Consider the following 22,071-nt stretch of genomic DNA (forward strand, 5'->3'; position numbering starts at 1 on the left):
GAAATGAGTGAACCAAAACTGGAATAATTTCGCGAGATGATCAACTCTCCGCTGATAAGATCGAACAAATGGGAATCTTACAAAACAAAAAAAAAAAAAAAAGGGAGAGAGAGAGAGAGAGTGAATGAAAATGGACAGCTGATTCAATAATGTTTTATATTTGTCAAGTTGGAGCATCAGATTTAAAATTCTCACAAGTCAAAAAATGATGGATAAGGGTAATATATTCCAGTGCTTTATTTATTCTTCTTCTGACTTCAGATTTATTCGCCCTTTATTGGAAATCCAGAAGGGAAAACAATAACAATAATGGCTCCATTATTACGACCGGACCCTAGAAAAAATTGACAGCATAAAATTAAAATGCTTCTCTCTTTTCCTAAACATGATGGGAAAGCTGGAACAAACGTCAGCGCAATTGTGGGTATGGCTTTTCTTTTGGGTCTACATAGGATCCATCGCTTATGGGCCCGTTATAAATTGGGTAAGGGCGACTTCGATTAATATGATTTTTTTGTTTTTGGGGTTGGTTTTGAGCATCATATTATAGATAGAAAGAACAAGTATAAATTGTGGTTTTGAGTGGGTGGTCCGTGAATGCTATACTTGATTAGTTTAAAGGCCAAGGAGGGTCTAGTTTGCCAGCTCTAGGTGTGGTACAAGCCGGCCTCTTGTCAACCCAAAGGCAAAAGTGATGGCTCTGGATGCTCCATCATTTTCGATCTTCTTTCATTACTGGATATTAAATAAAAAGGATACATGTGATGGTCATAGATGATATGATTTGGTACGAAAGGAGACAAACATCAACAAAAGAAACAGCCACACGAAGAAACTAGAACATGTGCTTGAAGAGTGGTTCACCAGAATTGTAGTTGAGATCATCAGACGCTCGTCAAAGCTGTTGGCTCACCAGTCCTGCAACTGAGAAGTTCTGCTTTTCACTCTAGGGTGGTATTCTGTATGCATGTATTTAGTTGCTTTCTCTGAACCAGGTTGATCAAGCCATTCAGTATATAATCCTTTAATGATGGGATTTTCAAAAGGGTCAGCCTCAATAACCTAACCAAAAAAATTTACCAGTTGCTTGAACCCTTATTAAACAGCAAGAGGAGCAGAAAGCATGAACATTCCCCACCACTAGTGCACATAATACTGGACATGCTAATACAACATACCTTCCACATTGACAATATGTATAAAATATTGGATGAATAACAGTTTGACTACTCTACCAAGAAATCGTAAGGTAGATGGCAGACATAAATAGGAAAATGGTGGAGCTCTCTATAAACCACGGGCATCAGTGGGGGAAGGTCAATTAACCGGTCATGCTGTACAGAAAGTTGAATTCATCTTTTGCTCTCATCCGCCGAGTTCAAAGAGAGAGCACATGGTCCTCTAAGCATGCCATGGAGATAAATTTCTTTTTCTGTGTGTGTTAAATGGGGGATGGACTTCCAAGCCAAAACAGAATAGAGAGATTGAAATCAGAGAGTACAAAGTCTGAATCCTGGACTTACATTTTCCAGATATTTCAATTCCAACGACTGGACAGATTCACCAGGCTTACGCTTGATTTGACCTCCACCATTTAGGCATCCTGCTAGTGGAAAAGACACAATATCACATAAATTTTTTAATATGCTATAGCACAAATCAATTAATATGACTTGCAAACGAGCAGCTTAAGAACACATCTACCTGAGGGACAAGCCATGATCTCCAAAAACTGATATTCACATTCTCCAGAATCAATTTTCTTAACAACCTGTATCAGGTTTTGCAAACCATAACAGAGAGCAAACTTCAAGACGGTCTCTCCTTCTACCTGCAGATTAACATGAGCAAAAATTACAACTTAATGTAGATCAAGTTTTGGAACTTACAAGGCCATCTAATGTCCAGAAGAGTAATCATCATTAGTAATTTGTTGATAGTATAAATTACAATTTGAAGCAGCTATCATGCAATTCAGTGCCAGCCAAAACTAGATACATGTATATTTGAGATCATGGAAGAACTTTAAGTATCTCCATACAAATGGATGCTAACTCAACAAGAGATGCGGTTCACAAGGAATGGTCAGCTGTCTAAGGAGGTGTCAATCAATTTAGTTCCTGATAGGATGGTGAGACTCCAGATACCCATGCACAGCTACAAGTCCACTAGACATTTAAATATTAGAAAGGACCCAGTCTTCCCATTCTTGTGAGTTGATAGAGCAAATATGACAAATGGACAGACTTACTTCAAGTGTCACTTCTTGGAAATTAGGATTTCTTATAGTCTTGAAGTTGAGAGGACCAACAATTTCCTTGCCAAAAAGATTTTTAGCAGCATAACGAAATATTGTCTCCGCATATCCTCCAGAGCTTCCACGGACGCCATAAAGGAGGTTGCCGTCATCAAGATTCGTTAACCTGTAGGAAGTGAAAACTAGTATTGTCAACGGTTGCTCTTGCAGAACAAGAGAAATTGAAAAAAGTGACAAGTTTTCTTACAAGTTGTCTAGCGGCAACTCTTCTAAGCTTGCAAAATCAACTGACTTTGACTGCAAAAAATCAAATTCAGGAAGCATGTCAATAAATGTCCAAACATCCGCAACAACCCACTTTCCAGGAGAAAAAAGCCACAAAAGCACAAATGCTTGAAGAAATGTTTTTGATAAAGTGATGGAGGATGGAGAAAGTGGGGAAGGGACCATGCTTCCAAATAATAAACAATGCCATCAACCACAGGACTGAATTCGATCTTAGAAAAGTATATATTCTCCCTTGGCGCTAGCCCATTTTACCATTTAAAGAAATCAAAAATTACCTTTATCAGATCTAACAACTCTACTGTCGTTAACACTGAATCCACCTCCACGATCTTTTCACCTTGTGCATCAAGTTGAAATACAAAGGCATCCCTAACAGCCTCGAGTTTTTTGTCATAACATGGCATCACTGTTACATGGTATATATCCTCCGGCCTCTCATGAACAAATCACTGTCAACAGTGAAATTTAATCCATGTAATAAAGTACTGGGATATAATCTCCGTGCATCCAGTATCAACATCAGTGATTCCTTCATGCAGATGAACACCAAATGGGTAAACAGCATACATATACGGCAACCAAGCAACTAGTTTACTTGTTTGCCTGTCCTGAACAAGAAGAACAACTTGCTAGCTCCAGTAACCACTCTCAAACTCGAAAGAGTCAACAAGCAAAAGGCACAAAAAAGGACCAGTGCAGTTTCTTGCAGACCGCTTACAAATATGTAATTAGACCATCAATACACCATTACGTTAGGACCTCTAAATGTGAAGTTCTAATCTGGGAAGGAAGTGATGGTACTATTTATCCTGAAGTTGTATTAAAAGGAGCTGAATCAGAAGCTTCGTAGCAATAGTAAAGTGACTATTCCACTGTTCCACATTTCAAGCACACAAGGAGTAAGTACTCGCAATAATATATATTGATGGCACTATTTACTATCTTATCCCCATATATCCTGAACTTCTCTTAAACAGAGCTCAGCTCTCAGCATCATAGCAATGGTCAAGTAACTAGTCCAAGATTTAAGTGCCAAAAGGTGTAAATAATCAGGACAAAGAATGGTCATAGACTTCGGCACTCGTATGGTATATTACCTTTGGTACAGCATCTGACAGATGTGGTTCTTAATAATAGCTCCAATGATTTGTTGAGGGCTCTTGACTGATGAAATATTAGGCAAAATATATGACCCAAGATTTTTTTCAGCATAGTTTATCCAAGCTGCATTTAAAGAATGAACAATCACAATCATATAACAAACACATAAAAGAGTCGAGCAGGCACTTAAATAGCCAGGCCAATGAGAAGAATACAACAAAGAAAAAGAATGCAAAACGGCAAAACAGTAGCTCCACTAAAAGCTGTTTACATGTTGATCCTCAGTAAAACTATAAATATCAAGGTTTCTTGGCTGGTAACAAGAATAAAAGTCAATAAGGAATAGGATGTTAGGTATACCTGGACAGGCAGAAGAAATCAAGGGTAGGCCCAATTTGGATTTCTTATCAGTAGTAGAATGACATTGTCTATATCTAGTTATGAATTCATAACAAGATTCAATAAGTGTCAAGTCTCTGCTGCAGCTGGTATCAAAAACAGCTTTCACTCCCAACGCCTTAAATAACGTCGTCAGCTTTTTGAAAACCTGGATTGAAACGCAAGGATTGTCATAGGCATATAAAGCCATTATAAGATTAAAATGCAACATGAAAAGCTCATTTAGTTTGCTATCCATAACACTACGTATGAAAATAAACTTGCCTGAAGCGGAGAAAGGCCAAAGGCAACACCAAGAGAAGCTCTAGACTGGGGAGACACAGAGACAATGACAGCCTTTCCTTTATTGATATTAGAAAGAAATTCATCTAAGCTCTTCTTCTCAAGCATCACAGTCTTGGACGAGGTTATGCACCCACTGCAAAGATCACCATGCACATAATGAGTTCCTGACCAATTTTTTTGTTTCAACATTTCATGTCCGATGCATGTCAAACCTAATAGAGTAATGAAGTAATAAGTAACTCATGTTGTGAACCTCATAATGAGTTCCTGACCACTTTTTCATTTCAATAGTTTGTGTATTATAACTGTTAAACCTAATAGAGTAATGGAGTGATAAGCAACTCATGTTATGAAACTGATAGTCAGAGAAATACCAATGCAGAAATCAGCCTTGAAAATAAAGGTAAAAGACGAAAACTCAGCATTGTTGTCAGTCCAAAATATGGATCTATATATGTACGAGTCACCACAATTCTACTTGAGCTCTTTCAACGTCTAGACTAACGTGTCAAAATGTCACCTCAACAGCTAGAAACAGTAATGAACAGCTGTTCTATATCCACAATGATGACCGTCAGAATCTGCACCATCATTATCCTTAAACAGGCATTTATTACTATGAAATCGTTACCGTATATATTCTCATTCAGCAATGTAAAAATTATATGCATTGTTGAAAACGTAAGACATTAATACCAGATTTGCTTTAAGATGAAGCAAACAAGAATATAAAGGTATTGCCACTTGCTATAGCTATCTGTAATTTAAAAATAGAGTTCAAATGATGAAAGGAGAGAGGACCGATGAAGGTGGAGAAAGAAATAATACCTGCAAGCTAGACAGTCATTGAGTGAAATTTTTACAGGTTCAGTTTCCAATGGTTTGATAGCTGACCCAAGTTTAGCAGAGTTCTGCCCATTAACAAAGATTACAAAGAATTAGACAAAACGAAGGTGAAATTCCGATAATCATGTAAGAAGATATGCCTCTTTTCATTTAATATCGATTTCACAAACTCACCATTTAAGTAAACGTATGTTCTGGTAGAAAACAAGGAAAAAATTGCTCCTTCATAATTACTAGACCAAAAACCCCCAGAATAACCAGACCAGCAATCAGCAAATTCCTTCGTTGGGAATTTTTAAAAAAATTGAGATTAACTAAGATAGCTGGAAGAAGATAATGACTACTTTACAGTTTAAAAAATTTAGGAGCTGAAATTAAAATCCGTATCATAACACTGATGTATGATTATCCAGAAATCAACCAAAAAATGGAAAAAAAAAGGTCGAGGAAAAAGAAGTAATTCACCCCAGCATAAGATTTATCGAGCCTGGAAGAGCAGGAGGAAGTAGAAGGCTTGGGATTAGAATTGGAATTAGCCTTGAACGAAACAACGCATCCCTGAGATGGTGCTATATAATCATTCAGATCCCCTATACTCAGTGTAGCCGAGAACTTCTCCGAGGACATTTTTTTTCTAGTTTTTCGTTTTGTATTGTATTCTCGTTTTGTAAAGAACCTTCTCGTCGCTACTCTCACTGGACTAAGGAGGGAGGAAAGGGCTTCGTTAAATTGACAAGCAGAAGAGCGTCGTCAAGCACAAATTAATGTGCTAAGTCATTTTTTGGTGAATGTGCTGTCAAGAACTCAAGTTCGTGACCGAGTTGCAGTTAGAAGAAATGAGAATAAGAACTGAAATGAAAAGAGCGGGAAATTGAGAGGGAGAGAGAATAGAAAGAGACAGAATTACGGAGTTGTCTTACTCTTCAAGTTTGGCCGGTGGCCGGTAAAATTCGTCTGAGCTGCTCGTCTTTTTCTTCAAGTTTAACCTAATCTACAATACTCTACCGGGAAGTTAGACTAGAGAGATGTGCACGAGGGGTTAGTATATATAAAAATCTAACTAGGCTAAAGGGTGCTCTGATACCTTTTTTGAATTCCGACCTATAGTTCAAAGAGAAATTTGGTTTCTTTTTGGTGGACATTAAGTCTCAGTAATTTTTCACTGACTAATTGAATCTCAATATTTCTAACTAAGGATCTATTTGACAATATAAAAAAATTTCTGAAATTGAACTTTTTTAGACATTCAAATATTTTGTGTATTTGATTTAAATTTGTTAAGTGATCCTGAACTTGTGTGTATTTTGTTCAGTACAAAAATCATAACTGAATCTTGAATCCTGATAAGAATCAATGGATTTACTTCAATTACCGTATATTATCTATCAAATCTACCCTTAATTGTTAATTATATTCAAAATTCTTATTTAATTAAATAATCTGATATTTTATATTCAAAATTCTTATCTAATTAAACAACCTTATATTATCAGGTCTAACGATTTTCTACTTATCTTTTCTCCCTATCTAACGACTTTCACGTTTTCTCCATACTCCTCGTATAATATACTTCATCTTTTATATTAATTTGATTTTAAAATAAATATTATCATTTTCATACCTAACAATTTTAAATTAATTAAATCATAGGTTCTATTTCGTTTTTAGATGAAAAGATAGAAGGGCAAAATTGTACAATTTAACTTATTAATCCTTCACTCATAAATGTTCATCAAATAGTATAAATAAATTGAATATTAAAATTTAGACATTCATATATTTCTTTTTGGTGTTTAAAATTCAGCAAATTAATTGTTTCAATGTCTAAATTTCAAAATTCAAATTTAGTTTTATCAAACGGAACATAACTCTTCTGATAGTTACTAACTCTATTTATTTACCATTAAGGCCATTAATTCATAATATTTGCTATAATGTCCTTCTATGCATGGCAAATTCCTCCTTGCCAGTGAAAAGGGCCTTGTCCTTGAGGCTGAAACTGAGGAAACTGTTTTTCAATAAAAGTTTTAGGCCTTGTTTGGAAAGGCATTTTTTTTTAAAAAAAAATTTTACATTTCTCGTAAACACATTTTTCAATTAACTTTTTATCTTATATACATCAAATCAAAAAATAGCAATTCAAAGGATTCTTCATCACTTAATTGGTGCCATTTAATCAGATATTGGATGACTGGCTATTGATTCCTCATAATGACCCTGCGTTTGAGGATTGCAGCTAGTTCTAACACGCTGATCATTAGAGTCAAGTTACAGCAGGTTAGGTGTGACATTCATCTATGGCCCCAACTTTTTTCTTCAAGAGGGATACGTGGAAGATGGGGTGAATTCTTACTCCAGCAGGTAGTTAGAACTTGTAAGCTACTGCACTGATCATTTCTCCAATCTAAAAAGGGCCAAAATATTTTGCAATTAGCTTAAAACTCTTCCTTAATGCCACACTATTTGTTGCCTATAAGGTTGTAGTTTTAAATATGCCTAGTCTCTAACAGAAAACTGCCTCTGAATTCTATGTTTACCAGCCAAAATCTTTATCTTGTTTTGAGCTTTGGCCAAGTGTTCTTTAATGGTTTGAAGCATGTGAATCTTATCTTGTACTAGTGTGTCAGCTGTTGGTATAATGGTATCAAAGCGAGGTCTCGTGGGCAATGGCAAAGGTTTTGTAGCCATAAAGTGCCTCAAATGGTGAAGATTTCAAGCTAGCATGGAATGAGGAATTGTACCACCATTCCGCTAAACTGAGCTATTTGCTCCACTGAAAACGTACGTCTCCTGTCATACATTGGAGAAAGGACTCCAAACATTGGTTTATCCCTGTCAGTGATGATAAATTCTGGTAATCCATGGAGTTTGTAGATGTTGTCTAAGAATGTTTGTGCCACCTGCAATGTTGAGAAACGATAGGTCAAGGGTATGACATGGCCAAACTTTAGTCAGCCCGTGCACCGTACCACCGCGAGTATTGTCTCAAAACCTCCATATAAGGGTAGTTTTTCAATGAAGTCCATGCCAATGTGGGATCATGCATGAGTAGGAATTGGTAATGATTGTAAAAGACTAGGGTAAATATTAGTCTCCATCACAATCATCCAAGAAATTTAAAATGCTGATCCTCCGTCTTTTCTATTTCATTACCATCAAGGAGAAGCTCACGAATTTACGTAGGTATACGGGGAAGAGCAGCATTTTAGAAGTATAGCATATAGTTCTTCTTAAATGCATCATATGACCAATCCTAACAAGTATGCTAAACACCAATCCATCAAATTTCTTGATCAAAAAACTTAATAAGCAAATTGTTAATTAAGAAAAAAGCAAATTACGTGTTGAATGGATCTGGTGATATAGGTAGGGACAAAAACTCAAAAGACCAACAAGAATCTAGACAAAAAGACAAATAATAGTAATTTTTCCAGATAAATAGTAAATCTTACCGATAACATGGATAGATAGAAAACGCATAATGATCAAATTTACCATGTTATCGGTAAGATTTACTATTTATCTGGAAAAATTACTATTATTTGAACCAAACCTACTCTATAAAAGGTAAGTATGGAAGATAAAAGTAGTGATTTATTTATTTAAAAAGTAATTTTTATATTTATTTCAATTTATTTTGTGAGACATAAAAGTTACTAATTTACTATGTTAACTTACTATTTTAAATGAGAAACTTACTACCAAGTTTTTAGACATTATTCTATTCAAGTGGATGGGTCTAAGAAGTAATCAAATGGTCGTTAAAAGTGTGATAACATGTAATCTCAGGTAAAAACTGTTTCGTCATTATAACGATCGTCACGGGAGAATAACATTTACATATGCGAAACAGACAATTAGACCCCACCCTTAACTGTTACCACCTTATAAAACCTTAAAAACAGTACCGTTACATCAAGGAAAAAAAAAAAAAAGGGAAAGAAAAGACCTCACGTCTAATAATCCTGCGTGCTATTTGGTAATCATAGTATTGCTAAAAATATATCAATTGATACAATTAAGCGATTAACCCGGCAAAAATTGCCAAGATTCTTTTTAACTATTTGCCCATCTGTACAAAGATAAGATATGGGAAATTCTCAGACGTCGCTTATCTAATCTAATCAATTCGCTGCTGAGTGCTGCTGCTGCTATTATCGTTCCTCAATCGTGGCGGTCACCATGAAGCTGAGGTCGGATTGAAAGAAGGCTTAAAAATACGTTGGCCGGTGGCCAAAATATGTCTGGGGTCGAACTCCAATTTTCTTTGGTAAAATTGGGCCCATTTATGGCCAAAGTGGTCCCTCCATTGCTGCTGCGTGGTGTAATAAGGAAGGTACTGCTTGACGTTGATTCCCGCATCATCACAGAACCTTAGGATCCGTCGGTTCTGATCGCTCAAGTAGTCTAACGTCTGTGTCTCATCGCCATTGTCCAATGCAGACCTCAGCAATGCCACCAAGTAAAACACATCTTCCTCCGGCGTCACCGCTGAAGTTTTCTCGTCCCACCTACGTACGTACACGACAATTACGTAAGAACACAGCGCGCGCGCGCGCACATATATATATATATGTATGTATGTATCAATAAACTCAGTAAATATATTTTGCAAGTATCAAAAGAAATCACTTAAACTTTTTTAGCATCAAACATGGATCCTGCATAGATGGCAGTGGATTGATGGTTTTGGAATTGATGGAAGGTCCAACAGAAGGCGTGATTGGTGCACGCTGCACAGGGTCATACATATTACCTACCTGTACAAACGGCAAAGTTTGTTGGGACTATGTTGTAAGACGACAGTATTGGGGGAGGAGGGGGGGGGGTCCGGTAGGCAAGATCAGCTGACATGAAGATCTTCCAACTTGGCCCATCTCTACCGTTTGATTTTGTCTTATTGCAGTCAGAATTTAAGAATAAAATAACGAGAGGTTTTGGGGTGGTCATCACGCTATAGCTCCGACCTGGCCGAAAATCTGGATCCATATTGCTATGTTGGTTGATTGCATGACGGCCACGTGTACCACTGTAAGTGCCACGTTTCACAGGCCATGCCAGTTGCCAAGTAGAGAAGAGACAATGGATTGATGGGGCATTCCTTTCCAATGGAGTATTATTTTCCCCTACTCAAATTTCTTATTGCAACCCTGCTCACAATCTATCTATTGAATGAGCAGTACAAGTAGTTCAAACAGAACTTTTCATGTTTTGTTTGGTGACTTCGAAAAAGACTAAAGAACTCAAAGAGTCTAATGGCGAATATTTAAGGAATTATTTATAATAATTACCGTAACACTTTTTTCATGATGTGATATATGTGAGATAAAAAGTTGGTTGAAAATATAAAAAGATGCATTAAGAAATGCGTTTATGATTCAAGTGAAATATAGTTTGGAATAATTTCACTATCCAAACAAACCCCTTAGGGGGTCTTAGTTATTACAAGAGTTTTCAACTTCGGGTGGAGGAAAGGGGTCTTAAAAGTTAAAACCAACCACCCAAAAAGTAATGCAGAAAACCCTCCTCGTCAACCTATACATATACATATATATATATATATGTGCTATTCTTTTCCCTTTTTACTAAGGAGGATTAATCCACCAATTACAGCAAACCAGTTGGTCAAAACTGTGAATTATATACTACTGTTTTGTTCTCAAGAAAACGATCCTAGCTAGTAGTTAAGTTAAGTTAGTAATATTCTGTAACCCTGATGGAGAAGTGTCATTAATTACACGATGCACAAGTGTATATCTATATATACATATACTGCGTTTGTTTCTGTGATCCAAATCTTGTCATGTTGTCAACACATTACGAAAGGGTGGGTACATCAACGTCAAAGTTTCCTGATTCTAAATAATCTTTGGGGTCTAGTTGATTAGATCATAGATTCATGTTCTTCTTTGGACGTCAGCAACAACTATAAGGATAAGGCTGATGAAAGGAAGAAATCAACACAACAAATTCACTCAGACCAGACCTGCAAGTAGTACTCGAATCTAGTAGTTCAGATTATCCTAATTCTATATTAGTTTCCAGACAGTTACGATTCAATCAAATAATAAAGACAAGGAATACCGAGACATATGCCTACAAACCACAATCTAACCGAATTATATATGTTTATAATATAAAAAAACATATATGCAAAACCCAAGTATAATTGCTCGGAGACAGTTGAAATCGAAGGGATATGATGCCCTAAACCTCAATATTTTATGTAGCCAAATATAGAGATAGAGATGATGGTTGTGTTGGTAGTTGATCACTTATCATACCATATATACTGTGCCTGCAGGGCATGCATCTATGCGCAGGGTTCATAAACTCATTGTTGAACCAAAAAAAAAATTACGGATCAACATATAAAATTGAAGAAGGATTTTAGGGGCTTACTTGTTTTTGTTCATGGGGTAGATCAAAATCGGACCACTGGTCCTATTCTTACTGCCTAAGATGCCTTTGAATACCCCTCTGTCGAAGTCTGCGATCCTTGATTTGGGTACAAACAAATTGAGCCACGGGTGTGGTACATCCCATAAACCCTTGGACCGGAGAGTTAGCTCGGCCTTGTGAACCCGGTCCAAGAAATCCACATAGGGAAGGTCCGTTGTAAAAACCGTGTTTGGAATAAAATTTAGCTTCGTCAATAGAGCGTCCACTTCCTGCGAATTGCACAAATTATTAGAATTAAAAAAAAAAAAAAAACCACTTCTCAAATTGCAAGTACTAAAGCGCTCAGCTTTTTTTATTTTTAAAAAAAAAAGAAAATTCTGAATCCAAGGAACTAAAGCAACTTATAAAAAAAAAAAACGACTCAAAGTACGAAAAAGCAGCTGGTGGTGCTTTTGGCAGGATAACTTTGGTTTCATGCAACTCTCCAATTATATGTGCATATTTTAATGCAAAAAGTGAATGATTAGGGGGAATAATTTGGTGGATGGACGGCTTAGATTCAGTAATATTTTAATCCGTACTCTACAACCCTTTCTTAAAACATTAAATCAGCGACTAATAATGCTCATGGCTAGATTGCAGAAGATCTCGTGTGTTTTATTGCGCTTCATCCTTTGATGGACCGATGTAGCCTTTAAACAATGCTAGGTACTTAAAAAACTAACCTAATCGTATTATAGTAATCACCGGCCGGTAGTATTATAGGAGGGAGGAAAAATTAATTACCATGGCAACGAAAAAAATATATACACATATTCTTATATATATATGTGTGTGCGCGCGTGAGTGCGCATATGGTTTGGATATGTACGAAGTCTAAACAACAACAGGGATGCAAGTAGAATGTTCTAACATTGATTAAGAAAAGGGACATACTTAAACATGGTTATTTTTCTTGTTTTATTTTGTGTGGGTGCTTGTACAATGAAAAAAAATCACAAAAAGATTTAATTTTTTCTCCGGACGTAAATTATTCAGCACCATTGGAGAAGAAGAAAGAAGCTTCTTTTGCCTGAATTTAGGTCCCTCTTTAGCTATTCTACTCTTCGATCTAGATTGGCTTGCTCTAAAGAATACTACTACTGCTACGAAAGAAAACGTAGGATCAGGGGGGACAAAAAATGGACTCTTACAACAGAATGAATCAACAATCAATCACAGCGGGTCTCGTTTCTCCATATTTTCTTTTTTAAAAAAGCAAAAAAAAAAAAAAAAAAAAAGGTTAAGAGACCACTTTAATTATAGCTAGGTGTTTCTTTTGTTGCTTTTGCTTTCCTTATACACATGCAGAGCACATTAACATAAGCATGTGTGAGTTTGTAATTAAATACGATAAACAAGCAAATAATTGAAGTGGCTTAAATAAAGAAAAGAGTGCTTTCACGTAGTTGGTTTGTAGCAAATTAATCACCTCATCGATGGTATCGGCATCTAAACCTCCATAGTTTCTAGTAACCTCCAAGCAGTATAACACGCCACCATTGCCCTTAGCATCAATAGACGAAATCTTCACAGGATTTCTTGGAGAAAAAAAGGAAGATCTCCAGTTGTTGATCAGGCCTTCATCGACAATAGCAAAACCTTCCACATAGTCGAATTTCTGGCTGTCTGATTGACCATGCAAGGAGATTAGATACTCCTGGTCATGAGTGAAAGTGGAGAAATTCGAATACAGCACTCGTATCCACCTCACCTGATAGTCCAAAAATCAAAAGAAAAGTGAGAGAAAATGACTAGGTTTGAAAGCTAAAAATGAAGCGTCAACAACATTGCCAGCTTTGGGACAGCCGTTCGAATGAATGGGGTTAAAAAGAACATATGGACCCAACCAATCTTCACACCCTTTTAGCTCACCACATACTTGCTTCCTCTTTAGCTCCTCATTAATTAATACAAGTTGGAAAAGAAGTTTAGCAACAAAATTATCTGTCCCACCATGGAACGGAACCAGCCAAGATCCCGACTGGATTTAATTTAACCCACAATTAAAAGGTTATGATTACTGTTACACTTTCGTTAATTGGTCGAAACCTAGTTAGTGTGTATATGCCCGTATGAGGAGACAGAGACTTGAAAAAAAGAAAATTTCTACCTGGCTAGCTGGAATATTAGTAAATGATACGTATGGAAACCGAGTTTTACCATTTGGGGTGCTGGCTCGAGAGCAATTCTAGCCCTAGTGATGATCCCAAATTGTCCAAGACCACCAAGAACGGCATGAAACAAGTCTGAGTTATCTTCTTCTGAGCACGTCAATAGTTCCCCTTTGCCTGTTTTGCCAAAAAAAAAAAAAAAAAAATTCCCGTATCAAGCCAAAGACGATAATTGCTAGTTTACAGTCATGGGGCGAATCCAAAAATCAGATATAATTTGTGACATACGAATTACAATCATTGCATCAAACGTAAGAACATTCAATTAGTGAGAGATCATTTGGATAAAACAAAAAACCACCCATGTGAGAATATGCTGTAGACCATGTCAAGTACTCGTTTGATGACATACAAGAAACCACCTCAGACAAACAGAGACTCCAACTACAGCTACTGCAAAAAATAGAGACATAAGATTATATATTTTGAAGAAACAAAACCGGCCTTATTACTTACTTACCATCTCGGTCATCTCTACACCAAATATTCTAACTAACAATCACTTTCTTTCAACCCCCACCCCCCAACCCCAACAAAGAGAATCCCTCCACCCCACGAAAAAAAAAAAGGAGAACCCATAAAAAAAAAAAAAAGGAGAACCCATAAAATTTTATTTTTCTTCTTCTCCTTTTCCTTTTTCTGTATTCAAGGCATGTCGACAAAAAACAGGACAATCAAGTCAATTTGGATGAAGAAGTGATGACGAACCCGTAACGACATCGAGCTCATAGACATTGCTAATTTGAGGGCCATGATTGAAAGCTTGTCCGCTGATGCCAGCATTGGAGAGCGTACCACCCACGGAAAGGTACAAGTAATCTGTCCATGATTTTGGTGCGAGTCCATATTCTAAGGTGGACCTCAACACATCTATCCATAGCTCTCCTCCCCATACGTCCACGTACATGAATTTCTCATAAACCCTGGGTGCAACCGGCCGCCCGATGCCAAGCCTCCTCCTTTCGCCGGAGCCACTACTCATTTGAATCACAACTCCGTTAGTCGTCATAGCCTGCCCGTTTATGGAATGCCCGTGACCCCTAGCCGACACGGTAAACCCATGACTCGAGTCGTACGCCGCTTTGACCAGCCAGGCAACGTCCTGAGCCGAAGCCGGATGAAGCACCGCCCATGGCTCGGCTCTATGCAAGCCACCGAAGTCTAGAGAAGCGCTTTCCAGGTCCAACGGATCCACGCTGAGCCGTTCTTCGACTCCCAGCAGCAGAAGCTCCGTCGGGTCCAGCATTAATCCAACAGTCACTATCCATCGACATATTGCCAACATTAAAAGAAGCTTGGCAGCCATCATGAATGCTTTACGACGCAGAGCCTTGGGTTTGGGGCTTTAAGTTCTGCAATTGATATCAGTGCCGACGAAAGAATATATTTATATATAGGAGAGGGAAGGGGGAAGAGAATAAGGATAAGAAAATGTGCACACCGGTGGAAGATTGTCGTGAGAGTCGTGGAAAAGGAAGGATAATATCTTTGCAGCAGTAGTGGGGAGTCGCGGGGCAAACGTAAGCTGGGATTGCGCTTTTAAAGATTTACTATGCAGCATGCAAAGATTCTGTATTCTCAGCTTTTGCTAGAGATCGAAATCAGGGGCAAAAAGCGAAATAAGGTTATGCGCTTTTTTCTCTGCGTTAGCTAGAAAGCTTGCATGATTCTTTGATCTCTGAAAAAGAGTAGCGTATCGTTTTAGAGACTCGAGTTTGTATTGCGAGCAAGAAAAAAAAAAAGGGGCAGTTGGGTTGGGAACTCGGGTCCGTATTGCGAGTCGTGTCTAGGATATGAGGTACAGGTTTTATATTTATAGGACATGGGATGGCATAGACTATGCTATAGGGTATAGAGAAGAAAGTTTCTTTCTGCCTGGTGCTGTGAGGGGAGTGGGAAAGGAACTCAGGAAGGGGCGGTGGGCGCTGTTCACGTGTGGGGAGGTAGTGGGGTCCACAGGATGTGGGGTAAGGAGGTGAGAAGGGACCCCACAAAGGGATACGGAGGGATCTATGTGGGGACAGGAGCGAGGAAAGGTTCACGTGGCTGCAGAGACTGGACGAAGATTGTATCGTGAAAAGGAGACTGTGCTAGAGTAGCAGCATTTTAGCATATACTCATGTTACTAGAAACTGGAAAAAGATTGCAATGCAATTGCTGCATGGGATGGGAGGCAGGTCAAATACCAACAGAGGGTGGTGATTCTGTTGTATTGGCATCCTGTTCTTCCACTTTTTCTTTTGGTTGTTTTTGTTTTTGTTTTTTTGAGTAGGTGGTTGGTATTTGAAGAGGGGGGGGGGGGGGGGGGGGGGGGGGGGGGGGGGGGGGGGGGGAGAGAGAGAGAGCTTTTAAGTTTTGTTTAAGAGATTAGTCTCTTTCTGGGGTTGGAAGTGGTGGGAACTGATGGATGGATGGATGGAAGTGAATGATGGGGTCATTATCACTGAAACTACGTTGGAGTTTGGAGTTTAGAAGAGAAGAGGTGGTAAGTAATTTTGAATTCCAAGGATATATCGTATCAGGGATGTCATATCTAGGCTTAGATTGTATCTCTCTCTCTCTCTCTCTCTCTCTCTGTACTTTTGCACATTTTATTAATGGGTTTATTCCTGTTTCCTGATAAGGTTATGTATCATGGAAAATGCTAATTAGTGTACTTGCGGTGAGTTAGCCTCCAATTATGTTGCAACTGGCCAACCACCGGCTCAGTGGCTACAGGGAGGGGATTAAATCCCTTTTTGGACTGTATGTGAGAGTTCAAATCTCACCTGCAGTGAAAAAAATTTAAAAATTATGCTATAATACTCTCTTGATTTAATTAGATCTGTATGTCCACTAGTCCCTCGTTACTGGCAATCGTTGCAAGTGGCCGGTCCATCCTTTCTATTCCAATAATATGAGCTTTTATTATTTACAAAAACATATTCTTTCCCTGGTTGGCATTTGGCATTTGGCATGACACTGCTTTAGTTATTAGTTTCCTTTCAAATAGATTGAGATAGTGAGTTCTCTTATTGCAATTTTCTCTCTACTCAACTTTACAAGAAGACTCGTGCACTATATTGCAAATTTTTTTTTTACATCATATGCATTAGGCATTTTATCTGCAAAGTTCTTCAATACTTGGGAATAAATAACCTAATTGATAAAATTAACTGCAAAATGGAAGCAACGAGCAGAATAAAAAGCCATTACAAGTTGTCATACACTTTTTACATTAATTGTCAGCAAGCTCGGCTTTGCCATGGTGTAGCCAGAAATTTTAAATTCCTAGTTTGTTCACATCAGTCTACATCGAGCTAGCTAGTTGGCAAGCTAGCCCTTTACTGGCTACCTTAATGCTCAACAGAAATCAATGATTATGTCCACTTGATCATGTAGACGATAGATTCTTCAAAGATTACCAATGAATGAACGGAAAAAAAAAAGAGAGAAAATAACGAGATTTGCGATATAATCACTCAGTCTTGATATAATCACTCCTACGTAACATAGATGCCTCTTGATAACTCACAGCACTATAATACTCTTTGATTTCAGGCACATATACATGAGATACCGCCGTGGATTCCCATCAGATTAAATTATTAACTGAGAAGCCACCAATTTTGAATCCATTGTACTTAAACTGTTGGCTATATATATAGCCTATATTTTGCTTCACGTTACAAAACACTTAAATTTAGCAAATATTCCTTTCGTACTTGGAAAGGTACATCATATGTGTTGAAGCTCATGGATTTTGGCTCATTACTAGGGTCTTTGGCGGCTGCTCGAAGGAAGGAAGGAAGGCAACTCCAAATGGAATTTCGCCAAAAAAAAAAAAAGAAAAAAGAAGCCATAGTTGACGAGTAACTCCACAAATTCTCCAAATCATACGGCAGCAGCCTCGTTTAGGAAGTGGTTAGTAGTCGACAGGAGGAAAATCAGTACGTCATGGTCAACCACATGCAGAGATAAGTGGATCCACCACGGCTATGTGAGAAATCATCCGCTTGACATCTGAATTAGCAAGTTTGCCTAAATTTGGACTGTTAATCAAAAGCTGAAGTTAGTGTGATTTAATAGCCTGATGGCAACTGGTTTTGTGGCTATCAACTTATTACACGTTTGAGCTGACGTTGGTCGTTCAACCAAACTGTGCTATAAATACATAAATTAGTACGTAGATAGACCAGTCAATCAATGAGCATAATGTGAACCATATGTCCAATATATATATATTTAACAAGGAAGAAGAACCCTCACCAGTTTGGCCATCTATCTTCTAGTACTCTCTCTAGAAGAGTAAAAATTGGTACTTGGTACTATATATGGCAAAGAGCATCCGTTTGGATTAGCTGTTTTTGAGGTGTTTTTGAAAAATTTTGCTGTAACAGAGTTTTTAGAGTATATTTTGGGATATTTTTAGAGTATATTTTGGGATATTTAAGAGTCGAAGAGTTTGTAGAATGTATTTTGAAAAATTTTTAAAGTACTTTTTAAAAATTTTTATTGTATTTGAAAAACACTCCCATCCAAACAGAGTTGATGAGCTAATGAATTGATGTTAGATGTGGCTTTTGAACAACAACAAATCGGATAAAAAATAAATTTAAGGGTTCTATATATAGATCTTGTGATGAGCTAATGAATTGATGTTAGATATGGCTTTTGAACAACCAAAAATCGGATAAAAAATAAATTTAAGGGTTCTATATATAGATCTTGTGATGAGCTAATGAATTGATGTTAGATATGGCTTTTGAACAACCAAAAATAGAGAAAATAAAAAAAAATGTTTCCCAATAAATTTACAATATATATCTCAACTTGGGTAGACTAGAATATAACCATGTTTTATTAAGTTAGAAATTGAAATCCGTCCAGAAAAGGAAAAAAAAAAGAAAAAAAAAGAAGCAAGGTAAGATGTAAGAAACTAGAGAAAAAGTAAATATGAAAGAATATGGTTGCGTGTTTTTGAAGTTCTTCATATATGTGTTCGGGAAGAGAAAAGATTGGATTTTGTTTTTCCTGATCATTGAGTTGGAGGATAATTAACGGGAGTGCATTTATTTGCTTGAGAAAAACGACTGCTCTATTAACAAACTCAGCAGTGAGTGACGAAGGGGTTCCGGCCGGAAATCAACCAAAATGTCCAAAACAAGAGCAGGTAGGTCAGAAGTTTATACTTAATTAGAAATGATATATATAGTTTGAGTTAAAAACTTTGTTGGCTTCCTTTTTCATAAAAAAAAAAAAAAGAAAGAAAGAAAGATGCGGGAGATCTAGGCATATCTTTTGTTGCTAATTGGAATACGAATCTTCTATGCCAACAACCAAATTTATTATTTTATACCTAAGTGGCTAAAATTGAATAATGCTCAAAAGTACAATCCGATCTTTGCAAATTGCCAACGACAGGAAGTTTCAATTCGCGACTCAAACAGACACCGCTTGAGTGATTATGTCCACCACTCCTTGACATAAGCAAAAAAAAAAAAATTTCTCCTTTAAGAAGAATCCCTTGCTTTTTGATAAGAATTTCAATTGCTGTCATCGAGATGTGATTCCAAAATCAAATATATTTCTTGTTACGTGATCCGCAATTTCATAAACCTGTGTACTCCATTAATGAGTACCTTCCCATTATGCTTCTGGTATATTTGTTTACTTGTGGTTAATTCTTTTTCTGAAGGAAATCAAGCATTTCCCATGCAATCTTGCCAAAAGTAGCACAAATCTACTGATTTTAACGTGAGTGGTGGCTGAACTCAACTTCTTGTAACCTTCCCTATACCATTTGCTCCTCCGATTACCTGACAAAGATTGATTACCAGCAGGACTTCTTTTGATCGTTTCGAGCATCTAAGAAGCCACATATCTGATTTTGGAATCACGTCTTCATGACGACATATCCATCAAGAATCAATCACAAAACATGCAGCTTAATGTGCCTTATTTCTTTTTCCTTTTAAGAGGGGGGGGGGGGGATAGAATATGTAACGAAGATCAAAGAAGAGGGTGTTGGAGTTTCAATAAGACTTTCATACTAAGACAACAAAACAGATCCTTTCCTTCTCATGAGAATCATCTTCTTGGCTTTTTACGTACCTTTTGGGTTTTTGGATATTTGTTGCTTCTGTTCTTGGTTGTTTAAGTTCTTTACACTAGCTGGTGTATCTCATATAATATCTTTACGTACGCTAGCTCTTAGATCTTATTTCTCGTCAACCTACAAGAGAAAATGCGAAGCTGCGCAATTATATTTTGTCACCCGGCGCAGTGGGGGTACTTCTTCAGCTAGCTGTTAAGTAACCCATATTCTGGAATTCCGGTGGCTGGCTGAAATCGATTGTCAATATTCTGTATCTCTTTGCCATATCATTCCATCATTTTGTCTCTCTTTTGGGCAGAACCCGTATTTTTTCTCCCTTTCAAAAGTGTCGAGCAAAAGGCAACATGGACCTACTCAAGTGGCACTTCGTAGAGAGCCGCTAGTGAAAAAAGAAGAAGACAGCTACTTTTGTTTCGATCCGCAAGAGAGACTAATCCTCTTTTTTTTTCGCTGACAACCTTATTATTCCTCAGATTTGATTCTTTTCTACTCCAGTTATTGTTGCTTTAGAACTTGAAAGATAGATTGTACGAAAAAAGCTTACAGCAACTTTAGGGTTTCCATATCCAAGAGATCTCGTAAAAGGTGGATATAGTGCATACAATAAAATGTGCGTGTCACAAATTCAGGAAACATTAGTTAGTGCATTTATATAGCCGCTGCATGATTTTACGAATTAGATTAGCTGCTCAAATCCAAAGGTCGATACAATCATATTTATATATACACACACGCGCGCGAGGGACTCAGGCCACGTTTGACAAATGAGTTTTTTGAGTGTTTGTCTAAAACTTTACTGTAGTTTACTGTAAATGTTGTAAGAAAAATTTTTGAAACGTATAAATTTTTGGATATTTTGAAATGTATAGCTTAAAATTTTTAAGAAATTTTTTGAAGTTACCATAGTTAAAGTTGTTAAAAAACTTGTAGCAGGCAAACTAGGCCAAAAACTTATACGCCAAACAAGTCCTTAATTAGGAATTCTACCTAATTAGTCGAACAAGAATTGAAAAGCACCTTTTCTTTAATTAGAAAATTCAATCAAAATTAGATGCAATTGAAACATTAAAGATCTTGACTCCAAATTCTCCTGGTATGGGTTTTAATTAAATTTGAATGCCATACGAACCAAAGAAAAAATGGTGGCACGTACGACAATATTGTAATGAAGTTGGGGAGACAAATAAAACGAGTGACACAACCATATGGTGATGCCACACGTTATAATTACGTCCCATATGAGTATGTTTTTTATCATCATTTTGTTTTTGTTTTTCAGCGGCATGTTGGTCGCCAGCAGGAGGACAGAATGGAAGAGACATTTAACATAATTATGAACTTTTTCGGTGCTCCGTGCTCGTGGAGGATGAGCTTCATATATAAGATCACAACTACAGCCAAACTGGAAAATCGATCTCCGAAGTGATTAACAGAGGGAAGTTTCATGGAATCACTGAAAACACCAGAACATGACGACACACATGGACATGATAACAAAGCGTTCATTGAAGAAGAGATAATACATGCAAGATTGGCCAGCTGAACTTTCTCAAGCTTCGTACGTGTTGTAAGACAAAATCGTACGCTACACACATGGTTCCATTTGAGCATGTTCCCGATTAATGGGCCACCTTTAAATCTGGAATATATCCACCGTGATGCTCTATCCACCTCACTGGAATTATCTTATGTGACGGAATAATCTTACTATAAATTAACTTGCATGGGTTTAATTATGTTTTATTATTATTTCTTTTTTTGGGAAGGGCTGGAGGTGTTTAATTCGTTTAGAAAGTTTATATATAGTTGGTTAATTAGCTATTTTGTTAGTACCAAGGTTCAGAAAATCTAAAAGAAAACAGAAAAGAATTTGAGATGATTCTTGTAATAAAGTATATCATTAATTGGTGGTTTATCATTTTCTCTTGGCAAATGATTGGTCAAAACATTTGTATCCACTGATTCGATGAGCTTAACGTTAATGTTCTCGATCGGGACAGGTTTCAGGAGGGTGATTGTTTCGTTTGGAAAGCTTGTTCTTGGTTAATTAGCCACCATGTTTGAATCTAAGTTCAGAAAAGTCCCAAAGAGAACAGAAGAGAATTTGAGATGATTCTCGTGATCGATCATCTGTTTGTATATAGTTCACTCTTGACAAATTATTGTTGAAAACATTTGTATCC

The 22,071-nt window shown here is 37.2% G+C and overlaps 2 protein-coding genes and 1 long non-coding RNA gene across 12 annotated transcripts; 1 reads left to right on the forward strand and 2 right to left on the reverse strand.

Annotated features, from left to right (window-relative positions):
• Positions 1-671: 671 nt before the first annotated feature.
• LOC113711971 (protein NAR1-like) lies at positions 672-6,242 on the reverse strand. Of its 10 annotated transcripts, none has more exons than XM_072068190.1 (11): positions 6,097-6,242; positions 5,159-5,241; positions 4,310-4,463; positions 4,007-4,193; positions 3,643-3,769; positions 2,821-2,977; positions 2,505-2,554; positions 2,252-2,423; positions 1,705-1,831; positions 1,524-1,606; positions 672-1,062 (listed from the first exon to the last, which is right to left on the reverse strand). In XM_072068190.1, exons 3-11 carry the CDS (start codon positions 4,433-4,435, stop codon positions 910-912), a joined length of 1,182 nt encoding a protein of 393 aa, XP_071924291.1. In that variant the 5' UTR covers positions 4,436-4,463; positions 5,159-5,241; positions 6,097-6,242; the 3' UTR covers positions 672-909. The 10 variants fall into 10 exon arrangements, with proteins under 10 accessions (XP_071924291.1, XP_027091035.1, XP_071924288.1 ...); XM_027235234.2 differs by lacking the exon at positions 6,097-6,242 and adding an exon at positions 5,642-6,079 and having other exon boundaries at positions 672-924; positions 1,524-1,603; XM_072068187.1 differs by lacking the exon at positions 6,097-6,242 and adding an exon at positions 5,642-6,079 and having other exon boundaries at positions 672-986; positions 1,524-1,603.
• A 2,719-nt stretch (positions 6,243-8,961) lies between these two features.
• On the reverse strand, positions 8,962-15,582 carry LOC113711027 (cytokinin dehydrogenase 5). Its single transcript, XM_027234163.2, has 6 exons — positions 15,233-15,582; positions 14,500-15,143; positions 13,781-13,908; positions 13,050-13,331; positions 11,579-11,847; positions 8,962-9,687 (listed from the first exon to the last, which is right to left on the reverse strand). Exons 2-6 carry the CDS (start codon positions 15,098-15,100, stop codon positions 9,354-9,356), a joined length of 1,614 nt encoding a protein of 537 aa, XP_027089964.2. The 5' UTR covers positions 15,101-15,143; positions 15,233-15,582; the 3' UTR covers positions 8,962-9,353.
• Positions 15,583-16,078: 496 nt separating this feature from the next.
• LOC140015341 (uncharacterized) lies at positions 16,079-18,050 on the forward strand. The gene is made up of 2 exons (XR_011821964.1): positions 16,079-16,276; positions 17,549-18,050. It is a non-coding gene; the product is annotated as an uncharacterized lncRNA (long non-coding RNA).
• Positions 18,051-22,071: the final 4,021 nt, after the last annotated feature.

This window comes from Coffea arabica, chromosome 10e (assembly GCF_036785885.1).
Source record: "Coffea arabica cultivar ET-39 chromosome 10e, Coffea Arabica ET-39 HiFi, whole genome shotgun sequence".
Taxonomy (NCBI): Eukaryota; Viridiplantae; Streptophyta; class Magnoliopsida; order Gentianales; family Rubiaceae; genus Coffea; species Coffea arabica.

Excerpts from the sequence above, each read along its gene's own strand:
- LOC113711971 (XM_072068183.1), bottom strand. The coding sequence starts at position 5,803 with ATGTCCTCGGAGAAGTTCTCGGCTACACTGAGTATAGGGGATCTGAAT. Across the intron at positions 5,242-5,641 it reads TCGATAAATCTTATGCTGGG|AACTCTGCTAAACTTGGGTC; the intron begins GTGAATTACTTC and ends GTTAATGGGCAG. Across the intron at positions 2,555-2,820 it reads AGTTGTTAGATCTGATAAAG|TCAAAGTCAGTTGATTTTGC; the intron begins GTAATTTTTGAT and ends GATTTTTTGCAG.
- LOC113711027 (XM_027234163.2), bottom strand. The coding sequence starts at position 15,100 with ATGATGGCTGCCAAGCTTCTTTTAATGTTGGCAATATGTCGATGGATA. Across the intron at positions 11,848-13,049 it reads ATGCCGATACCATCGATGAG|GAAGTGGACGCTCTATTGAC; the intron begins GTGATTAATTTG and ends TGCAATTCGCAG. Across the intron at positions 9,688-11,578 it reads TACCCCATGAACAAAAACAA|GTGGGACGAGAAAACTTCAG; the intron begins GTAAGCCCCTAA and ends GTACGTACGTAG.